Source organism: Callorhinchus milii, unplaced genomic scaffold (assembly GCF_018977255.1).
Source record: "Callorhinchus milii isolate IMCB2004 unplaced genomic scaffold, IMCB_Cmil_1.0 Scaffold16, whole genome shotgun sequence".
Taxonomy (NCBI): domain Eukaryota; kingdom Metazoa; phylum Chordata; class Chondrichthyes; order Chimaeriformes; family Callorhinchidae; genus Callorhinchus; species Callorhinchus milii.
Genome location: NW_024704757.1, coordinates 15,209,092 through 15,228,838, shown reverse-complemented (window position 1 = coordinate 15,228,838; position 19,747 = coordinate 15,209,092). Strand labels below are relative to the sequence as shown.

Sequence of the window (19,747 nt, the reverse complement as noted above, 5' to 3'; positions counted from 1 at the left end):
GTGAGGCGGAGGGAGAGATTTTCAGAGAGCTGAGAGGGGTAGGGGGAGCGAGAATGGGTTTAGGGGAGCAGAGGACACAAGAGATGACAGAATTAGGGAGGAGAAAGGGGCGGAAACCAGAGGTGCGAGCCAGGACATCCAAGTATGGGATGCGATGAAAGGGTTAACATTTCTGGCTGAATCCACCCCCACGCCCCCCACCCCCACCTGTCCCCTCTCCACCTGTATTTGAGCAAACGCATTTTATCAATTGCCAGCACTGACTTTTTTTAAAAAAAAACCTTAGATAGACTGTACGGGTACGGGCTCCTTCTTCGAGAAAGCTGCAACCAAATAAAATTATAAATAGCACAAAAATATACAAAGTAAACGGTTTCTTACAAAAACGAGGGAACTGAACTGGTCTCGAAACACGCCTCAGTGGTACGAACTGAAGAGTTGTCACAGAAAGACGTGCAGTAACATTTCACCTAAGTATCTGACGCAGCCTGTACCCCTTAAGTTACCCATGGAATGTCCTAAGAGGCCGCTGAGTTCATCCCATGATCACTTTCTTTTCTTTTCAAACTAATTTTTTTTTCGCTCTGTGGATGCGCAATTCAACTTCCACGTAAATTATATCTCACAAGACACTATCCCACCATTTTCTTTTTTACACACATAAAATATTTTGCATACGGAAAATATACCAAGAGTCCTTCACAAAGTGAAGTTGAGTGCACGCTAGTAATTATTCACATCGAACAATAAATCATTCCCAACCTCCTCCCCTCACCCCATGTTCTGCCCAATCCTTTTCTCCGGGTTGCTTCACGTATGAAGTTGCCTGAAAGTCGGAAAAACAGCGATCGTTCACGTTGGACGGTAAATCAATGCTGTGGTTTTCCCTCTCCGCCCCCTGCACACACAGCAAAGCTTATCAGCAACAATCGGGCTTGTTCTTTTAACAGGACATTGAATCAATCCATGAAAGTCCCCCTTTCTCTTCTTCACCGGCTCCGCCGCAGAAGCCATTGACAATGTACCTCGGCGGGGTAGCGGCATATGTTTTAACAGTTCAACGGTCCTTTCCTGCCTATTAAAATAAAATGCAGCGGTGAACTCTTTTATTCCCCCCACTCCCCCCCCAAAACCTCCCACCAACCTCCCCACCCAAAGAAAGCAGCTTCAATCCGATTCGATCTCGCACGGATTCTCGTGTGCGTCTTTGGCAGCTTCGTAAATCCTTTTAAAGTCTTTGTAGCGGGGAGCACAACCAAGCCAGGCTTCTCCAAAGTGCACGTGGCCGGTAAAAATGAAGCTCCCGGCCCCTTGCTTGACCCCGCACTTCAAGAATGTCCTGATGTCCCCGAACGACTTCCCGTACTTCCCTACGGGGTGAAAGAGGGTGTACTTCTGTCTGTATATCTTGGTGGTGCTCACGCCCACCACGGACTCCTGCCGTTCCTTATTGTGGCTCACCGTCCTGATGTGACCTCGGACCACTGGAGGAGAAAGAAGAACAGCGTGAAACTCATTAGGAATTTGATGAACGCGGGGATGATGGCCTTCAAACGTGACACGCTCGGAAATATTTGCCGTTTCGTGCCATTAATGAGTCACCGTCTGCGAAGGGGTTTCCGCAGACCCAAACCCTGGCCCAGATTCGCTCTTGTTCATGTGGCAAATTGGAGGGTCCAGAATCTCGCAAATTCTCAAAATACAGCTCTAATTTGGGGAGACGGTGGAAGCAGAAAAATGTCGATTCTTTCAGGAACAAATGAGATAGATTTCCGTTAGCAACTAATAATATTTGGGGATACAGTACGTTGTTTGGGACACGACATGCGCAAGCGATGGTGGAAGACAAACTGGACAGACCTCGTCTTCTTTCGCCCAGTAAATTCTTATGCAATTTTTTTCTGAGGAATGACAGACTTCAGAGTAAAGAGTGAATTCGCCAAATCGTCAAACTCGCAGCCCCGCTGACGGCTGGTTGCTGAATGTTTCGGAAACAATCATTGCAGCTTTAGCGAATAGAAGTAAAAGAATGCATCTGACTCTCTTACTCTCTCTCTCTCTCTCTCTCGAGCAATGCTTCAACCCTGCTCTGCCACAGAACGTTGGAAAGGAGAAGGTCCATTGATTTTGTAACCGCCCGAGTGATTACTTTAATTAAACCTTTACTTTGTGAAAGCTGCAATTGTCTAGAGAATATCCCACTGCATAACAGCAGAGAAAAATGGCAGGAAATGCCAGAAAACACTGATAAAGTCTGTCTGCAGGGTTCTTGTATGATGAGGGAAGGGAGAGAGAGAGAGAGAAAGGGAGGGAGAGAAAGAGAGAAAGCAGCTATAGCTATAGTCTGAGTTTAGACCTCCACACAGCCCTTTTATCAGACAGGTTAAGAGGCCTCCACATGGCCCCAGATTAATGGTAATCCTCTGGAGTGCTAATATATTTCAACAGGATATTTATTCAAGATAAGCTTGAATTGTGCTCCCTGTTTGCCTGCTACAAGACTGCAAACTCAAGAAATCGCTGCTCACAGAACAAGCTAACACAATACTCTTGGCACTGTGCGCAATTTGCCCACAAAATATGCCGTCAATTCACTTGACAGAGTATCCTGTGAAGCGTTTTGAGTCATCTTGAAGACGTGATAAGGCACTGTATAAAATGCAAGGATTATTATTATTATTCGTACAGACCCCAGCATTGAGGTACAATCATTCAGGGAGCAGGTCAACTGGATTTCACTGTTCATTTGAGAAAAACGGTGGATTCCTTGATCCTGTGGTGGAACCCCCATTGCGCGCTTTATTGTAGTACGATTGGTGTGTGGAGCCTGACAGTTATTGTGGCTGTTAAGGCGGAAACAGACAGCGTATGTCCATTTGGCAGTAGAACTTTGCCCAGTATTTTCAATATACCCAAACTGGATCTGAACAAAACATCTTTCACCTCAGTTTTTGGAAATACGTCCAAAAAGAACTGCTTCTGTCAACGGGGTGCGTCATTATCGGCTACAGAAACGATGGCGTGTAATAGCTGGTCGTTTGCTGAATTCGCCCGCCATCTGCTTCCTACAAAACTTTTGATATTCGGCAGCCTCTTAACGACTCTCCGAGCTTAAAAGGGAATGAGAGGGTTTGATTTACGATGCCTTTGAGGTAGGCAGCGAATGATTTGATATTTGATCAGTTTGAAATTGGTCGCCAAGGCAATACAACGTGCTCAGACAGTCTGAAGCTGGCACGAGGTCAGGCAAACCTGCTAACATTTCACTATCTCCAGCCCGCTAAATGTCAACGATAGCTTTGCGCATTCGGTCCTCGCTACGGCAGAGTTAAGCCTGATTTAAGGTCTCTTGGTCACAGACAGTCTGTGAGCAAGAGACCTTAAATCAGGACTCCTCCGAATCACTAGCTCAAGACCTGATTGTCCTGCCTTAAATTAATCTCTTCCCCTCTTTTAGATCTTGACTCAAGACCTTCCTCTTCGACCGTGCTTACAGTCATCTCCTCCCTCTCCCCCTCCCCCCAGCTCGGTGTCAGGCTCCGCCACTGTTAAGTGCTCCGAGACTCTGCCCGCTTGAAGGGTGCTATAGAAACGCAAGTTGTTGTTGTTGATTGTTTGTACCAGCGCTATCCTACGTGAAGGGCAGTCCATAAATGCAAATTGTTGCTGCTGTTGTGTGGGGAAGCTCCAGCTTTAAGCCTTCCCTCTCCCCCCACCCCCCCCCACAAACACACAGACTCCTGGTCAGTGTTCTTCACAAAGGCATGTCAGCTTCTTCAGGCACGACTCCGCAAAGCCTTTGCTCACATTTGTAACGAGCTTTTGCAACTGCATTTCTGTGTCGAACAGATTTAACATGAGTTTGGCTTTCGCTTTGAAGCTCAGAGCAGGAACACAACCCGAGAGGACTGTCGGTCGGTCAGTCGCATGTTTAAAGACTACTGCAGAACTGGAACAGTTCAGAGTAAGGAGGAAGGGAAGGTTAGGGGGGGATTGTGGTTATGGCTGGGGGTTGGGATGCCTTCTGACCTTTAACTTCAAGAACATTTTAGGACCTACAAATCATGGGATTATCCAGCCAGCCATGGATAAATTGCTCACTGGCCATTTACTCTCAGTAGACCATGAGTGTTTAAAGCAGAGTGGCAGGAGCTGAGCCCACTAATTATACTTAGAGTGGATGTTTAGGGCGCTAAATGGTCCGCTGCAGTTCAGAGCGAGTGTAAGAATCATTAACCCCTTCATAGCCAGCTAGTTTTTTTCCCGCAATAACCAGGGAACCTACAGCTCCAGAGCAAGCCATTCATTCAGACCAACTTGTCCATCTATACATCAGCCTCCCCTCCCACCCATCCACTCCTCCATATACTCCTCTATTCCCTTCTCCCTGTGGTAACAATGCTGATGTAATGCTTTTCATGTTTTAAAACACCTACGGGTCTGTTTTATTCTTTTGATTTGATTACAAGTTGTTTTGAGGGCATAAAATGATAGAAAAGAATCCTCTTGTCCCACAAAAATACTTAATAATAATACTAATCCTGGCATCTGGTATAGCGCCTTTCAAGTTGGGAGGACGCCTCAAAGAGCTTCATAAGATTCAGCGTAAAGTGGAGTGACTGTGTCTCTGTGGGGTATCGCAGTACTAAACCATGTTGTATTGAAAAGCTAAAATAATCTCACCGCGGGAGTCTGACTGTTTGTATCTACTACGGTATCAGCTCCAGTATAATAGCTGTTTGACTCGGCTGAAAGACGTCGAAAAGTGGTCGACAGTGATGTGGCATTAGATAGCGATGGTGCCAGTTCTTTCCTTAGATATATTTGAAAATGAAAGTTAGTGGAGACCGTGCCAACGAGAACAAAGGGGCTACTGCCAGGCATTGTCTGCTTAATAAATTTGGCCGTCAGCACCAGGATGTGGCAAGGAAAGGATTTTAGAGTGCAAGAGGTACCAGGGTCACAATTGACCTCGGTGTAGTGATAGGAATGGACAGATTAACTGGAGTAATAACTGGAGTCCTGTAGCTCAGTGGTTACAGCACTCGCCCCACAAGTGAGAGGACCCAGACCCAGGTTCAATTCCCGGGCAGGGCGAAAGTTTCCTTGTTCCACACGTGCGCCTCTGTTTGCCTTGCAGTAAGTAGGAACCCGGCTGTTAAGTCGATTGGCGGATCGGTTTATGGGGGTTAATAATCCATTCAACAAAATAAATAATAATAATGTGGTCACTCAATCCATCCACGATTACTTGTGGGACACTGCTGTGCGCAATTGGTTGCCCACAAAATATACAATCACTACATTTTACAGTATATTCTGTGGAGCGCTTTGAGACGTCCCAACAATGTGATAAGGCGCTGTATCAAATGCAAGGATTATTACAACTGCAACTTTGTTATTTTGATCATTGTGATAACAAAACAAAGACTTACCGAAGTCACTAGTGCAGACTGCCATGAGGATTTCTGTGTCATTGCATGGTCTGCAGGCACCTACAAGACAAAAAAAGTACAGTATATTTACTTCTCCTATCTTATTGACTCAACGCATCTATTGGCTCGGACAATCTGTAGATGTTATTCAACTCAAACACTGATCGACTGAATTGAGTGGCAATCCATCCAAATTAGGAGCAGAAATGGGAATTTCAAAACGTTTAGAAGTAACTTAGAAGTGTACATTCTGTATCATCCAATTCCTTGGCCGACACAATCCCTGTCTGATACACAACACAGTGCTCTTTAAGCACTCTGGGACGCTACCCTGTGTGAAGGGTGCAATACAAATGCAAATTGTTGTTGATATTGTTGATGTTGTTGTAGTTACTACACACTGCTAAGCAATTGTCAACAGTGGACATTTTCTCTCACAGGAACATCTTAAACAAAACTTCCCGTTTCAGCGTCGTCATAAAAACTTTTCAGTTTTCCGAATAGGACTGAGGACACCTTTTCCGAAACTGAACTCTCTAAATAACAGGCGTTTAAGTAGGTCTATTTCTGTGCTGAATAACTTCAATTGGTCTGTGAGGAAACCCTGTCAACAAGATGTCAATTGGTCAAGTTACGGGGTTCAGTAAAGCACTTTTATGAACATGTAATTTGCTTCTCCAAATAATAAGTTACAACGAAATATGGGAGCGGTGTTTTACGGTGCAAAGCAACCCATTCAAACCTCTCTTTGTTTCACCATCATTTCAACATGAACTTATTGGGTCGAAGTGGTATTTTAACTGAATAAAGAATCTCTTATTCTCTGTTGGAACATCACCGCCAGAAGCTTTTCAATTTCAGGAGGTGGTCCCAGAAGATTCTTTGCCCCCAAAATAGCCCCAAACACTTTGCTGAAGGTTCTGTTACAATGAACTGCATTGATACACGTCCACTGGTTTAGAGAGCTTCCCACTGGAGACAATTTTCTTGAGGATACTTCAGGGAACAGTGAAATATTCCCTAATCATCAAATCGTACAACTAACTCATGAGTGTCTTGTTTATGACTGATGGCATTAACTGAGAAGGTTCTCGGGTGTTGCTGGCCTGCTTCATGTCTCCTGCCTTTTATACCTCCGCCATTGGCAGCTGGGCTTTTGACCATTCTGCCCCCGCTCTCTGGAACCCCATCCTGAAGGTCCTCCAACTTGCTGACACCCTCCCCTCATTGAAGCCCACTCCAAACCTACCTATTGGACCACGCTTTCGGTCACCTCTCCCCTCCTCGCCGCCCACCAGCTCGGTTACCCAGACCAGCAATGATAAGCAAGCTCTTGGAAACGTCCTCCTGACGGGAAAGGCTCTGAATATAAATGTAAATTGTATTGTATTTTCGCAGCTGCTCAGCGAATCGTCCCTCTTTTAAAGAGTTAATGTCCTTAGGAAAATCTGGCGTAGTTTTATTTATGGAGCAATTTTGATTAATTATTTACATCAGGTACAAGATTCCATTTCGCTGACCATACTGTGTGCCATGGAACAAGCACGTACGCTTGCTACAGTGCATATTTGGGGCCTCACATTAGACACGTCTCATGCACTAATGCACTGAGTAGATGTTATTCAGCAGTTTATTAGCATAAGTTGTCCTGTCTAAATGAAGAGCAAAAAATAAAAGAACCCATAAGTGAATAGGTTGCATGTAGTTTCACTCCCATGTCAGAATCGTTAGCAATTTTGTGGTATTTCTTAGCAAGATTTCTTATCAAAGAAATACAATTCCGCTCGCCAGATGCATCGAGTTGCAGCCTCAGGAACATTTGGATTTCTCAATGTACAAAATAATCGAATCCTTCCATTTGACACAATGTCTTTACCATCAAAACATCCCAAACATTCAACTGACCTTCACAGATTGTAATAATAAAAATAATAATAATCCTTGCATTTGCTATAGCATCTTATCACGTCTTCGAGATGTCTCAGAAGGTTTATTGGTGGCAAGTGCCATGAATGAACGGGTATTTGCAGGCAGACACATCTCAAGAAACGTACTTCAGACATTAAGGCAGTATTTGAAAAAAATGCCAATTCAATTTGAAGAGTTAAAAAAAACTGAACAAATCTAGAGCCATGCCGACGTTTCCCCCAAGTTCTTGGACCTGCTAACTTTCATCCTCCAGCAGTGCTTACCGCCACACTTCACACTGTGAAGCTCCCCTAACGGACTTCAATTGCTGGTGTGGATTTACTTTAGCGCTCTCTTAACAGGTTCTTTTAATTGTTGCATTCACTGGACGCACAGAGCAGGGCAGGATCCAAGGGGCACAATCCACAATCCTCGCTGCATTCCTCTACAGGGTGAGGTGACCAGGTTTGTCAGTTAAAGTGTTTGCTCAGTGCATCACCTCAGGGCAAATATCAACTGCCCCAGAAAAAAACAATAGATACTATTGTGAAACAAGCAGGGCCATTGTAAACCGCCCCCTCCCCGGAGAACAAAAGTGGATTTCCACGAGTGTTAACCATGTGCATTTCTCTCCACTCTTTCATGTTGCTCTGCCCTGATATAGTAGAAAGATCTTGTACAGGAGTCCTGTAGCTCAGTGGTTAGAGCACTCGCCTCGCAAGCGAGAGAGACCTGGGTTTGATTCCCGGCAGGACAAAACCTTGGGCAAGTTTCCTTACTCCACACACCCGATAATAATCCCTCCAAAAAAAATAATAATTTGGTCACTGCATTTGACATAGCACCTCAACGTTGGTCTCGGATTAGCTGCGCCATTTGTTTTGCCTGCAAAACAGTCACCACACTTTAAAGTAACTCATTGACTGAAGTGCGTTGAGATGACAAGGCGTGATGTCAAGGGCAAATATTACTTGTGGTAATTGAATCCATATTCTCCCCTCAAAGAAGTCAGCAAGGGAGAGACCTCCAGTCTGAAGGAAATTGTCCAGTCTCTGTTGCCGGTGGTTTCAATGTGTTTGAGATTAAGCCAAAAATGTAGACAAAAGTCATCGGTGGCCTCTAACTGCCCTCGGAGACCACTGTCGAAGTATAAACAGTTTGTGGCTGCAGCAACCTCCAGACGCACTTTACAACCTCGCCTCACTCTCCAGGTCTCGCTGTTTGTTTGATGGATGGTCTGTGTGAGACTGGGCAGACCTGGTTTGACTGGAGCTTGCTCCAGGGGGTCACTTAAAACATCGCTGGGTGTGTCTGTGTGTGTTCTTTCAGGTGTTGTGTCTTTACAAAGTTGAGCAGAATAAGTAGTCAAGTGGAGGAGAGAATCCCTTATCTGTTTGCCTTATATGATGCAGAAGTAAGACCTGGGGTATAAAAGGAAATTAATCGATGACCCCCTCTTTTGCAGATTAAGGAGCATTCAAGTAACAGACAAGGGTGAACTTTATACAGTTCAGAATTTAAGATTAAGCCAACCTTATTGGGAGGCTGTTTCTGCGTTAATTTATAAGGTGGTGGAATGAGAGGGAAAAGAGTCCAATTTCTCAGACCCAAACCTCTGTTTTATAATAGTATCATCCTACAGGAGGGGCAAATGGATAGAAATTCCACCTGGGTCTAGAAGTTCACAATTTTTCTTAGAATATCAGAGGATGCAGATTCATTTTTGTTTTCAAAATTAAGAGTGCATTTAAGAATCTGCCAAATTTTGCACTCTCTGGAATGCTGAGAAACTAGGTCTTGACCCAGGTGAAATGTCTCTCATCTAACGCTCTCCGGGGGAATACAGTAAGTATGCCAAGCCCTCAGTGTGTCCGCACAGCTGGCCTGTGGCCAGATGGAGCGAGTAATGAGGAGGAAAACAGAGGGAGTGGAGTCTTAGCCACTAATGATTGGAAATGTAAATCGATACGGGGTCGAGTTTAGGAAACCATCGCGCATTGGGCGAGGGTGGAAATTCCTAAACTTCCTTTTTAGGGAGCGTCCCCATTTCCAGTCGTAAAATTAAACCCAGGAAATGTATCAACCAGACACGCTGCTCCTCAGCCACCCCCGATGATGACCAGGCTATTGCGAGGCAAGATATCTTCTGAACTGCACAGCCGCTTAAGAGAAATTGATCTCTTATTTTATGCACTCAACTCACTACTTGAAGCTGAGGCTGAAGCAAAAAGGGATTCATGTATTTAAGAGAGAACTTGATGCGTAAATAAGGGAGAAGGGTACAGAGGGGAATAGGAGGCTTGTGAGGAGTATAAACACCAGCATAGACAGTTGGGCTGAATTGCCTGTCTCTGTGCTCCGTACCACCATAATAGTAATTATAATAATAATCCTTGCACTTGATACAGCGCCTTATCACGTCTTCGAGACGTCTCAGAATAGACTGTAAAGTGAATTGACTGTATATTTTGTGGGCGAAATGCAGCAGCCAATTGCACACAGCAGCGTCCCACAAACAGTCGTGGATTGAGTGACTAAATTTGATTATTTACATATCACTCTGTAACTTTATGTAGCTTTCTGTGCACGGATTTCGGTATCTCACCCCGATCTAAGTGAATTGAACAGATAGCAGAACGCCTTTTGTTGTGGCGACACTTGGTGGAAATGTAACCAGTGGATCAGGTTTCTTTCACTATTTTGGAGGGATTGGGGGGGGGGGAGGTGGTGGGGAGATTGAACCAGCTGAAAAAAAACATCTGTGGCTAAATAGCTTTCTTTTGCTCTCCCTTAAAACAGCTCCATAAAGTCTCAGAATAACATTCCAGGAAGCGAAACCGGTCGCTGTTGGGACGTGAATCGGAATCGTCCCTTGGGAATGTCTGTGAGTGACTTCACGGCAGACTTGTATAAGTTGAGCGGTAATGGTGCAGAATCTCAGTAATTCTGTCGTCAGTTTATCTACAAGCCAGAACCACACACTCCCATACGCTGTTAATAGCGGTCGTGTTCCACACAGTCGTTATAAGTCTGTCTGTGACATGGGTCACATCTCGAGGATAGTTTCCAGCTGTACTGAAACTTAACTCCAACAAGTAACGCAATACGCAGGTGGTTTAAGTCGAGGCTCTTTTGTTCCCGGCTCCGAATCCACTTCTATCAAAGTGTGCATCTCGATCTCGCAAACGCACGGTATGTAAAGGCATTCAAAGGCCAGTAGTATTCTTTCGCCACTTTGCAACCAAATACAACACGTTTAACTAACGTTAAGGACACAATGCAGGGTTTTTGTTTATGCACAATACTCAATCACTCCGTGCGGACTGACACTGACTCAAGAGTCAGGAGAACCTACACTGAGCTGCGTGAAATCCAGCCGGAAAATAAAATATCTTGCTGAAATGAATTAACACATTCAAATTCTCTGCTCCTTCCTGACACCTTTGAATGTCAATGCATTGAAGTGAATGCCGTGGACTTTACGACTGGATTTAGATCGAGATTAAACCTTGGTCAGGCTGGATTTTTTTTCTCTTAAACAAAATCCCAGCTGGCACCATATGGACCAGCAAAATGGATCTCTCCAATGATAACAATAGTTGCAAAGTAAAACTTTGTGCTGAGAGGGGTGGGTGGGGGGTAACTTTCTCTCCCCCCCCCCACCCCAAAAAAAAATACATTTAGAAACCCGCAGGGCCGTTCACTGAAACATGACAAACAAAGCTCTTCTTTGTGGCCACTTTCCCCCATTATTTTTAAACTCGCACCTTCATCACGACTGCCGCGCACGTCAGTTTGACAAAGTTACCGAAAACCTCACAAATCGCCTTATAAATCGTCGTCCCTCCTTTTTTCTGCTTTTAACACGAATTTGCAGCGTAAATAGCATTAATGCTGCTCAGCTGTTAAGTTTTTTTAAACAGGACAAGAGGACACATGCTCAGCTTTGTTAAAGGCAAATGAACCGTACGCTGAAGGTTAACCTCCCCCCCCAACTACCCGAGTGAAATGGAGACATTTTATGCTAAACCTGGGGCAAAGAAGAGGCCCTATTGAACAGCCAAACAAGAGAGATGTTTTATACTTTTACATACAGAGGAATGTGGGCTGTATATACATATATATATATATGTACCCCATATGTCAAATACACAGACGATACTGCATTGGAAGTAATGCGTTCAATCTTTGGCGTGTTTCACAAGTGGACTTAGTTATGTTAGTTTAATGACTGGTGAATTGAGAGGATTGTTTCCTCCGGAGTGAAATAAACTAGGAGTCAACTGAATGGATATTAATGATCTAAACCAGAAGTATTTCCAAATCAATTTGTCCGGTCCTGCAAGGGATTTGACCCCCGAGGGCATGACCCTGCCCCCCCCCATTATTGACAGATTGATATTGGGAAACATTTGATCTGATATTTTTACGTACTGTAACGTATCATTTTCACTGGTATGGAATATCAGTGTTGTTTGGGATCACGAAAAGAGCTTTGATGTTGATTCAACGCAATCTGAAAAGGGGCTTCTTTGTAAATAGTATCTGTCAAAGCCATTTATAACAACAATAATAATCTAATCCTTGTATGTGGTTATTGTTAGAACGTATTACTATCAGCAGCTTAAAGGTTAGAAATGGACTCCCCATTCTAACTAAGTTTCGTTTTTTTCCCCCCAGAACATGCATGCACACACGCACACGCACGCACACACGTGCACACCTCTTCATTCTTCAAGGTGGTTTTTGACTTTAGAATGAATTCCTTCACAGCCATCAGAGAGAGAAAGGAGAATAGGATGAGGTCTGAGGGATGGAAGGACAACTTGTCTACTTTCTGTTGTATCTTATATCCACGTTCATCTACGAACACATAGTCATAACACTTCACAGCAACTCCTGTGAAGTGCTTGGGCACAACTCAAAAGGCACATATCAAAAGTAGGGATTATTATTATTATTTACCTTTGCTATTTAGTTAAATATCCACGGATACATTAAAAACTCCCACAAAGTAACCTCATAGTTCTTGCTTTGATATATGTTACTCTAAAGCTGAATTGATTTACATTTTCCAAGTGTTGACCCATCATTAACACATTGTTAATGTTAAGGAAAAAAAACAATAACAATTTGGTCATTTCAATCCACGACTGTTTGTGGGGACGCTGCTGTGCGCAATTGGCTGCCGCGTTTTCCCCACAAATATACACTTTACAATATATTCTGTGAAGAGCTTTGAGACGTCTCGAAGACACGATGAGGGGCTATGTCAAAGGCAAGGATTATTATTATAATAATTATATTGTTTCCCTGTTGGCTGTTTACCCATTATATAGCAGTATGAAAAGCCTTTGTTACTTACTTGAAACAAGTTGAATAGTTTCTATCATAACATCATGTACATGTGCCAAACCATCCATGGCCTTATTGTAAGAGGGTTTACCCTTCTAAATACTGCTTCTCAGTGTTGCCTTTGGTGAGCCGTGCATTAAAGGTTTACCATTCGCTTTGATAATCTATTCAATATCTTAACCAAAGACAAGCATCTGGTAACAATCAACTCGCACCTTGTAACGTTCAGGACCAGCCTGGCCTGAGGTCCTCATCAGGGCAATTTATTTTATTGATCATCGTGTGTTTCCAGCCAAAGCACCTACCTTTAATTTCCCTTATTACTAGACATAGCATTGGAGCGAAACCAGCCTATGAACCCTGTGCAAATCAAAGCACACATTAAGGTGCAGTTTCATATCCATTTTAAGCTGCTCAACTAAATCAAGGCCACCCTGGGTGTAAAGGGAGGTGTGTGGAACACATTGCAAGAGTAAAGATTTTTATGAACTTATAAGATATTCTGCCATTTTTGCAAGATTTTTAAGGAATACCAAACAAATGTCAGCCTCAAATGGTGATTATTCCAGATACACAGTTGTTGCAGGGATGAATTCAATCCAAGCTGAGCTCATTCTCAATCTCAATCCTGCACCTGACTAGGACTCAACAGGAAGATATAAATCGACCATATAGACAAATCTGAAACCTAATTCAAATGCAAAGCCACTGTGACTATTCAACACCTGTATGTACAATACACAGTCAATTCACGTTCTGGTATATTCTGTGAAGCGCTTTGTGACGCCTCAACAAAGTCTTTTGAGATCTTGGGGAGAACAAAAATGCGCGTTTTTGTAATCACTGAACACATCGAAATGTTTAGAAACCCAACATTTTTCATCCCCTCGTGTGACAGTGGTTGGGTTACGTATTTGTAATGGTTTGACCTGACTCGAGTGACAGGCTCTTACTGCAGAACTGAAATAACTCTGAATATAAGTAGACCAATTCTGAACCAGGAATAGAAATAGACGCACAGACAGACTTATACCAGGGCAGTGCCATGAGGTCTGTTAGCATGGAGCCAAAGCGGTGCTGTGATATTGTAATGCGAGTCTCAATTCAACACTGCGATGTATTGTGTGTCCCATTGCAACTTTGTGCTATTATAACCCAAGCCTCAAAGCGATGCTGTGACATTACATTATTAGCACGGGGCAGACTTCCAACGTTTGCTTCTGATGGGACTGGAAAGAAACCAAACTCTTCTGGGCTTTGGGTACCAGAAGCAAGTCTCCTTGTTACGCAGAGGGTCTTGTTTCTGTTTCACTTCTCCGCAGTATTCACTGATCGCTTATGGCGGGGTATTGTGCTGTAACCCTGGCACCAGTGCCCTGCCAAGCTTTCCACACTCCGATGCCAATGTCCTCACACAAACCGGTGCCGAGTCCCACTACTGGTGGGAGCGAGACAGTTTCTAAGAGGTGGTCTCCGCACATTGTTCTCGCTCCGCACCAACCACACTGGGTTTGCTCGTGGGCCAAAGCCTGGCTTCGTAATTTTTTAAAGATTTGGGTAGCCTGCTGTACTGCCAGTGTCTTGCTCCCAATTGAAAAGAGCTTACTGTTCATGATCCCCATTCAGTGTGTGGAAAACTAATCAAAGTCAGGCAAACAGTGTAAGCGAACCACATGCCAACCCCCACAGTGAAGGGAGTCACATTGTAATCGCCCTCATTGCTATGTCAGGACAGTATAACACCACCAGATGCAATATACTGAGGACGTTTAGGGTAACACTTTACGGCAGAGACTTGAAGCTGCATTTGTCTTAAACGTAGGACTAATAAAACTCAAAGTGCAAGGTCTTCTGATCATTAGAAACATCAGATTTGTTGCTGAAAGCATTGGTTGTAAAAAATGGTCAGTGGCGATCCATTAATATACGGTATTTCTACTCCAAAATCATTTTGTTCAAATATCAAGCAAAACAGGCAAACTTGATATCAAAGGCAGTGGTTGTCTATTTTTGAATTAAATATAATAATATTAATCCTTGCATTTGATATAAAACCTTTCATATCAGGAGGACGTCTCAAAGCGCTTCACAGGATATGCTGTCAAGTTCAGTCATAGTGTATTGTGTGAGCAAATTTTTTGGAGTGCCAAACATCTTGCAATTGTGTTATTACGCCAAGACAATGTGTGTATCAAAAGATTATTACGGTATGTGTAACTTCTGATTTACAATACTAATTTTTTATAAGGAGGGAGAGAGAGTAAGTTTAAAAAAAAGTCCACTCTAATACACTATTTGATGCTATATATAAATCATTCTATTGCTTTTCTCTCCCACTCCCCCCTTCTCTCTCTCCAACTAATTCAAGCGCGGTTAAATGAGTTGAATTTCTCCATTTGACACAGTGTGGGGGGGGGGGGAGATTTTTTTTAACTGCAAACAGATGGGCACAATCTGGTGCTCAGAACATGGAGCTGACGAGATTCTGTTCTTTCACTTTCTTTTGAGGCAACTCTGGTTTTCATTCTGGATAGGAGCGAGAGAGCCATTTCCACTGTGTAAACTAACTTTTAAAGAGGAGGGGAGGGGGTGTGGGGGAAAACTTTTCTCTCTGGCTTACCGTGTAGCTCTCATTTCCACCCCCACCGCCCCCACCCCACCTCTCCCGGTACTTCAAACCAAATCGATGAAATCCCAGTTTGGCACGTAATAATTAAAAAAAAAACTAAATGATAAGACGTTCCCGGTTCGTGGAATGCTTGGCCATCACCATGACGACTCCGCTAATCCTTAATCTTTCATGCATCTGAATAAAAGGCAGAGTTTTGTACTGGGTCCTGACACACTGGGCTTTTGTTTATTCACCCACAAGGGTGCTATTGGGGTTACAAAAGACAAGGGCATTCTTGACCCTCATAATGCACTTGCAGCTTTTTCCCCCCCACCCCCTCCCTGCAGTTGTGTTCAGAGAAGGGAGAGAATTTCTATCTGCGAGCCATGGGAAGCCGAGTTGGGGGGCGACATTAAAGCCTTGTAACTCCATGTTACCAAGTTGGTGTCAGAAGCACCTGGTTTCAGTGCATTTCTGAAGTGTAAACGCCAGCGCAAAGCAGGATTGCTGACCGCGCTGGCGTTCAAAAAGTTCAAGCCTTTCGCCGGAAACCGAGGCTTCCAGAATATTCGCCGTGGTCATTCCGATCACAGCACGGTTTTCTCATTCTCTGAACTAGTCTCTATCTCTCTCTCTCTGTGTACTTTTTAACTTGCGTTAACATCTGCAGAGTTTTACTACACTCACAGTGTATCCTGTGAAGCGCTTTGAGACTTCTCGAAGACGTGGTAAAGTGCTGTATCAAATGCAAGGACTATTATCATTATTATTTAGCAGAAAAGAGGCTGATCCTCAGGGTTCTGTCCGTGGGCACATCCCCCTGTTCACAATGTTGTTCCACCCATTGTCCTTTGCTCCGAGGTAAAATTGCTGGTGTCTGTCACTGATAGTCTATCATTGAGAGGGTGTAGTGAAAGATGTCCACTGATGTGTCATCAATCTAACAAGGCCTTTGAAGATATCTATTGAAGAGATCCCCTCCTCGTCTCTGTAACTCACCCGTCATAGCCCACAGTCACTACACTCGACAGCAATTACCGGCTATGTGCTTTGAGCCATTTCAATGAATTAGGGAGCTACAACGAACATAAGCATTATTATTATTAATTATTATTATTATAATAATAGGCAATGAAGCATTGAAACACCCAAGTCAATTTAAGATTAGGTGCTCTAAGACAATATTGGGGGCAGTATTCAAGTTGGTTAGTTGGTTGGCATTTCTCCTCATTTTCTCTGCCCAACAGCCCCCACTCCCCGCACCGCCCCCCACACCCCCCCACCTTGCGCTGCCCTGAAAATGACAAGCAAACGGGTTTAAGAGAGAATCAAGGGGAAAATGCATGGTAAGAGAGTGAGAGGGTGGGTGGGTGGATGGGTAACTGAGTGAGTGAATGAGCGAGTGACTGAGTGAGTGAGTGACTGAGCGAGTGAGTGACTGAGCGAGTGAGTGACTGAGCGAGTGAGTGACTGAGCGAGTGAGTGACTGATCGAGTGAGTGACTGAGCGAGTGAGTGAGTGACTGGGTGAGTGAATGAGTGAGTGACTGGGTGAGTGAATGAGTGAGTGAATGAGTGAGTGAGTGAGTGACTGGGTGAGTGAGTGAGTGACTGAGCGAGTGAGTGAGTGACTGAACGAGCGAGTGAATGACTGAGTGACTGAGCGAGTGAGCGACTGAGCGAGCGAGTGAGTGACTGAGCGAGTGAGCGACTGAGCGAGCGAGCGACTGAGCAAGTGAGTGAGTGAGTGACTGAGCGAGCGAGCGACTGAGCGAGTGAGTGAGTGACTGAGCGAGCGAGCGACTGAGCGAGCGAGTGAGTGAGTGAGCGAGTGCTGCTTACTTTCTATCTGATGAGGGAGCAGTGTTCCGGAACCCCAGTCACCTCGCAGTTCATACTTAAAGGCAGCGATGCGGCGACTGATGTCCCTGTGGATGGTGGATTGGATAAAGAGTGCCACCTTCTCCCCAGCCTGGCGGCTGAAGCAATGCACCTTGGCCGGGCGTGGCTGCCCTCTCCTCTTCCTCTTCTTTTGCTCCTTCTCCCTCTCCTCCTCTTCCTCCTTCTCCCTCTCCTGTTGATCTCCCACCAGCAGTTGCAGCTCGCCTTCCCTCTCCAGGTAGATTTGGGCTCCCCTGAACGTCTCGGCTGGTTTGATGCAGGCCGTGATACGGCCACCCGAGTTCCCCCGAGCCACCGAGCCCACCGACCCCGAGGGGAGACGGGGAGAGAGTAAGAGACGCAGAGCACCCACTGGATACAGCCATTCCACATCACCCTCAGCGCAGTGTAAGGAAATCTGCTCCACACTGCCCGGCTCTTGAGACAAACCACTGCAACGAGAAACACAACACAACAGTCAGTTAGTCGGTCAGTCCTTCCACGCCCACACCAACAACAACTTGCATTTATATAGCCCCCCTCACTCCGGGTAGCGTCCCAGAACGCTTTTCCCTAAACCTGATACAGAAAAGGCTTCATTATCCTCTTCTATTATGTGAATAGTCTCTCACTCGCTAGTAATAATAATAATCCTTGCATTTGATGTAGCGTCTTATTATGTCGTTGAGATGTCTTGAAGCACTTCACAGAATATACCGTAAAGTGTAGTGACTGTTTTTATGGGCGAAACGCAGTTAAGGGAGATAAGGGACATCCTTTGATCCTTTGAAGCTTAAAGCTTTGATAAAGTCCAAAGCTGAAATCTCCTTATTGTTAGTTACTTGGCAATTGGATCAATGTGGTAGTTAGTGAAATTCGATTGAACACAATTCTTCTTAAACTGCAACTAAAAGTTGCCGCCGCTACCGTTTCCATTCCACATTGATTGGGTCTTGTTTCATTTAAACATCGTGCATTGCCCGCTTGCATCTATCTTAGCCTTGAAATCCACGACGATACATAACATGAAACTCAACCGATCCGTTAGAGTAACAGCAAGACCTCAAGGCAGACTCATTACTGAGAACTGTAAGAATCTTATCAAAGTTTTACCAGAGATCCAACCCCACCACCTTTTCTCTTCACCGCGTTTAACCTCTCTCCCCACTGCTAATAAACTCGGTACAGAAAAAGCTTTGTATACCCTCCCTGTTATATGAATATTCTCCCTGTCTCTCTCTCTCTCTCTCTCTCTCCCTCCTATAAAGGAGATAGACTTGGGCTCTGTTGCTGTTCTGTGGATTGCTGCTGCTGTCAGTTGGGGTTGATGGACAAGCCAATAACTTTTACAACAATACCACTAAAAAAAAAGTGCGCGGCAAAGATAACAAAGAGATCCGGGTTTAATCAAATGCAAACCCCCCCCCCCCCAGCCCACCACCTCAAAAAAACCTGCTACATTCATCCCACAAACAAAATGCAAGCAGCGTTTAAAACGCATTTAAATGTAGTACATTTGAGTAACGATCCGGGCAGCAAAACGGATTGTATTTCACACTTGTACTAAATAAAATGGGTATTGAGTGAAACTGACACACTGGTCTCACTCGAAGCACAGATTTTGCTCGTTCCCCCCCCCCCCCCCCCACCACACACACACACAAATAAGTGGCGCTCACAGACTGTGAAGCGAGAGGGTTTTTTTTAAAAACAAAAGGGGATCGAAGAGTGAAATCTGTTCCGTCAAAAAAAACATTGTATTGTAACTTGTAACCCTGCAAACCAAAGCCCTAACGGGTAGGGTGGACCTCGCTGGACAAGCAGCGGGAAAGCCTCCTGGGCAGCAATGTCAATGGCGAGCTCTGCGGTTTTAACTTGTTAAGACTCCAGCAGTTACCCCAACGCACACTCTGGGCTCCCCACCCACCCCCCCCCCCCAGCCCGAACCTTGGCTCTTGCCAACCTGCGCCTAATACTCTCCGGAATTAGGTAAACAGGATGAGTCCCTCCAGGGAGAGAGAGAGAGAGAGAGAGCGCAGTCCATTCCAACAATCTATCTCTGGGATTCCCATGTGTAGGTGGGAGGCGGGGAATTCTCAGCTGGGTTTGGAGACTCTTAAGCAACGGTGATGGGTTTTCGCGCGTTTCAGACACCCGGCTGACACCCCCCCCCCACCCACCCACCCCACAAAATAAACTGTTGCGAATCGAAGAGCGTTTCTCAATGCTCTGTAACCCCCATCACTCCCAGCGTCTCAGTCAATGAGATAGCTGCAGTATTATGCACTTGTTCCCGGCTTTGAAACACGACTGCAAAATACTCCAGACGTGTATTGTATCAGATTAATCTCTGGGGAAGAATAACTTTCAATCAGAAGTTACCGATGTTTTGGTTCCCCCCCCCCCCAAACCCTCTCGTCTCCCCCATTTAATTTCGACGTTGAGCTCAGCATGTTACGGCTGTGTATATTTGCCTTGAATGTCTGAACTGAAAGCCTGACAGGCTTCATATTTTGGACTTTGCATTAAAGTGAGACTCTCGTCTTGGGGAGGGGGGA

At 44.7% G+C, this 19,747-nt stretch overlaps 1 protein-coding gene across 1 annotated transcript in view; it reads right to left on the bottom strand.

The window, feature by feature from the left end:
- Window positions 1-212: 212 nt before the first annotated feature.
- Window positions 213-19,747, bottom strand: part of metrn (meteorin, glial cell differentiation regulator) — a 21,365-nt gene continuing 1,830 nt past the window's right edge. The window contains exons 2-4 of the mRNA XM_042341265.1: window positions 17,151-17,641; window positions 5,436-5,495; window positions 213-1,484 (exon numbers count right to left, since the gene is read on the bottom strand). Of these exons, the coding sequence (XP_042197199.1) occupies window positions 1,168-1,484; window positions 5,436-5,495; window positions 17,151-17,641 (868 nt within the window). The 3' untranslated portion in view covers window positions 213-1,167. The remainder of the gene's footprint in view (window positions 1,485-5,435; window positions 5,496-17,150; window positions 17,642-19,747) is intronic.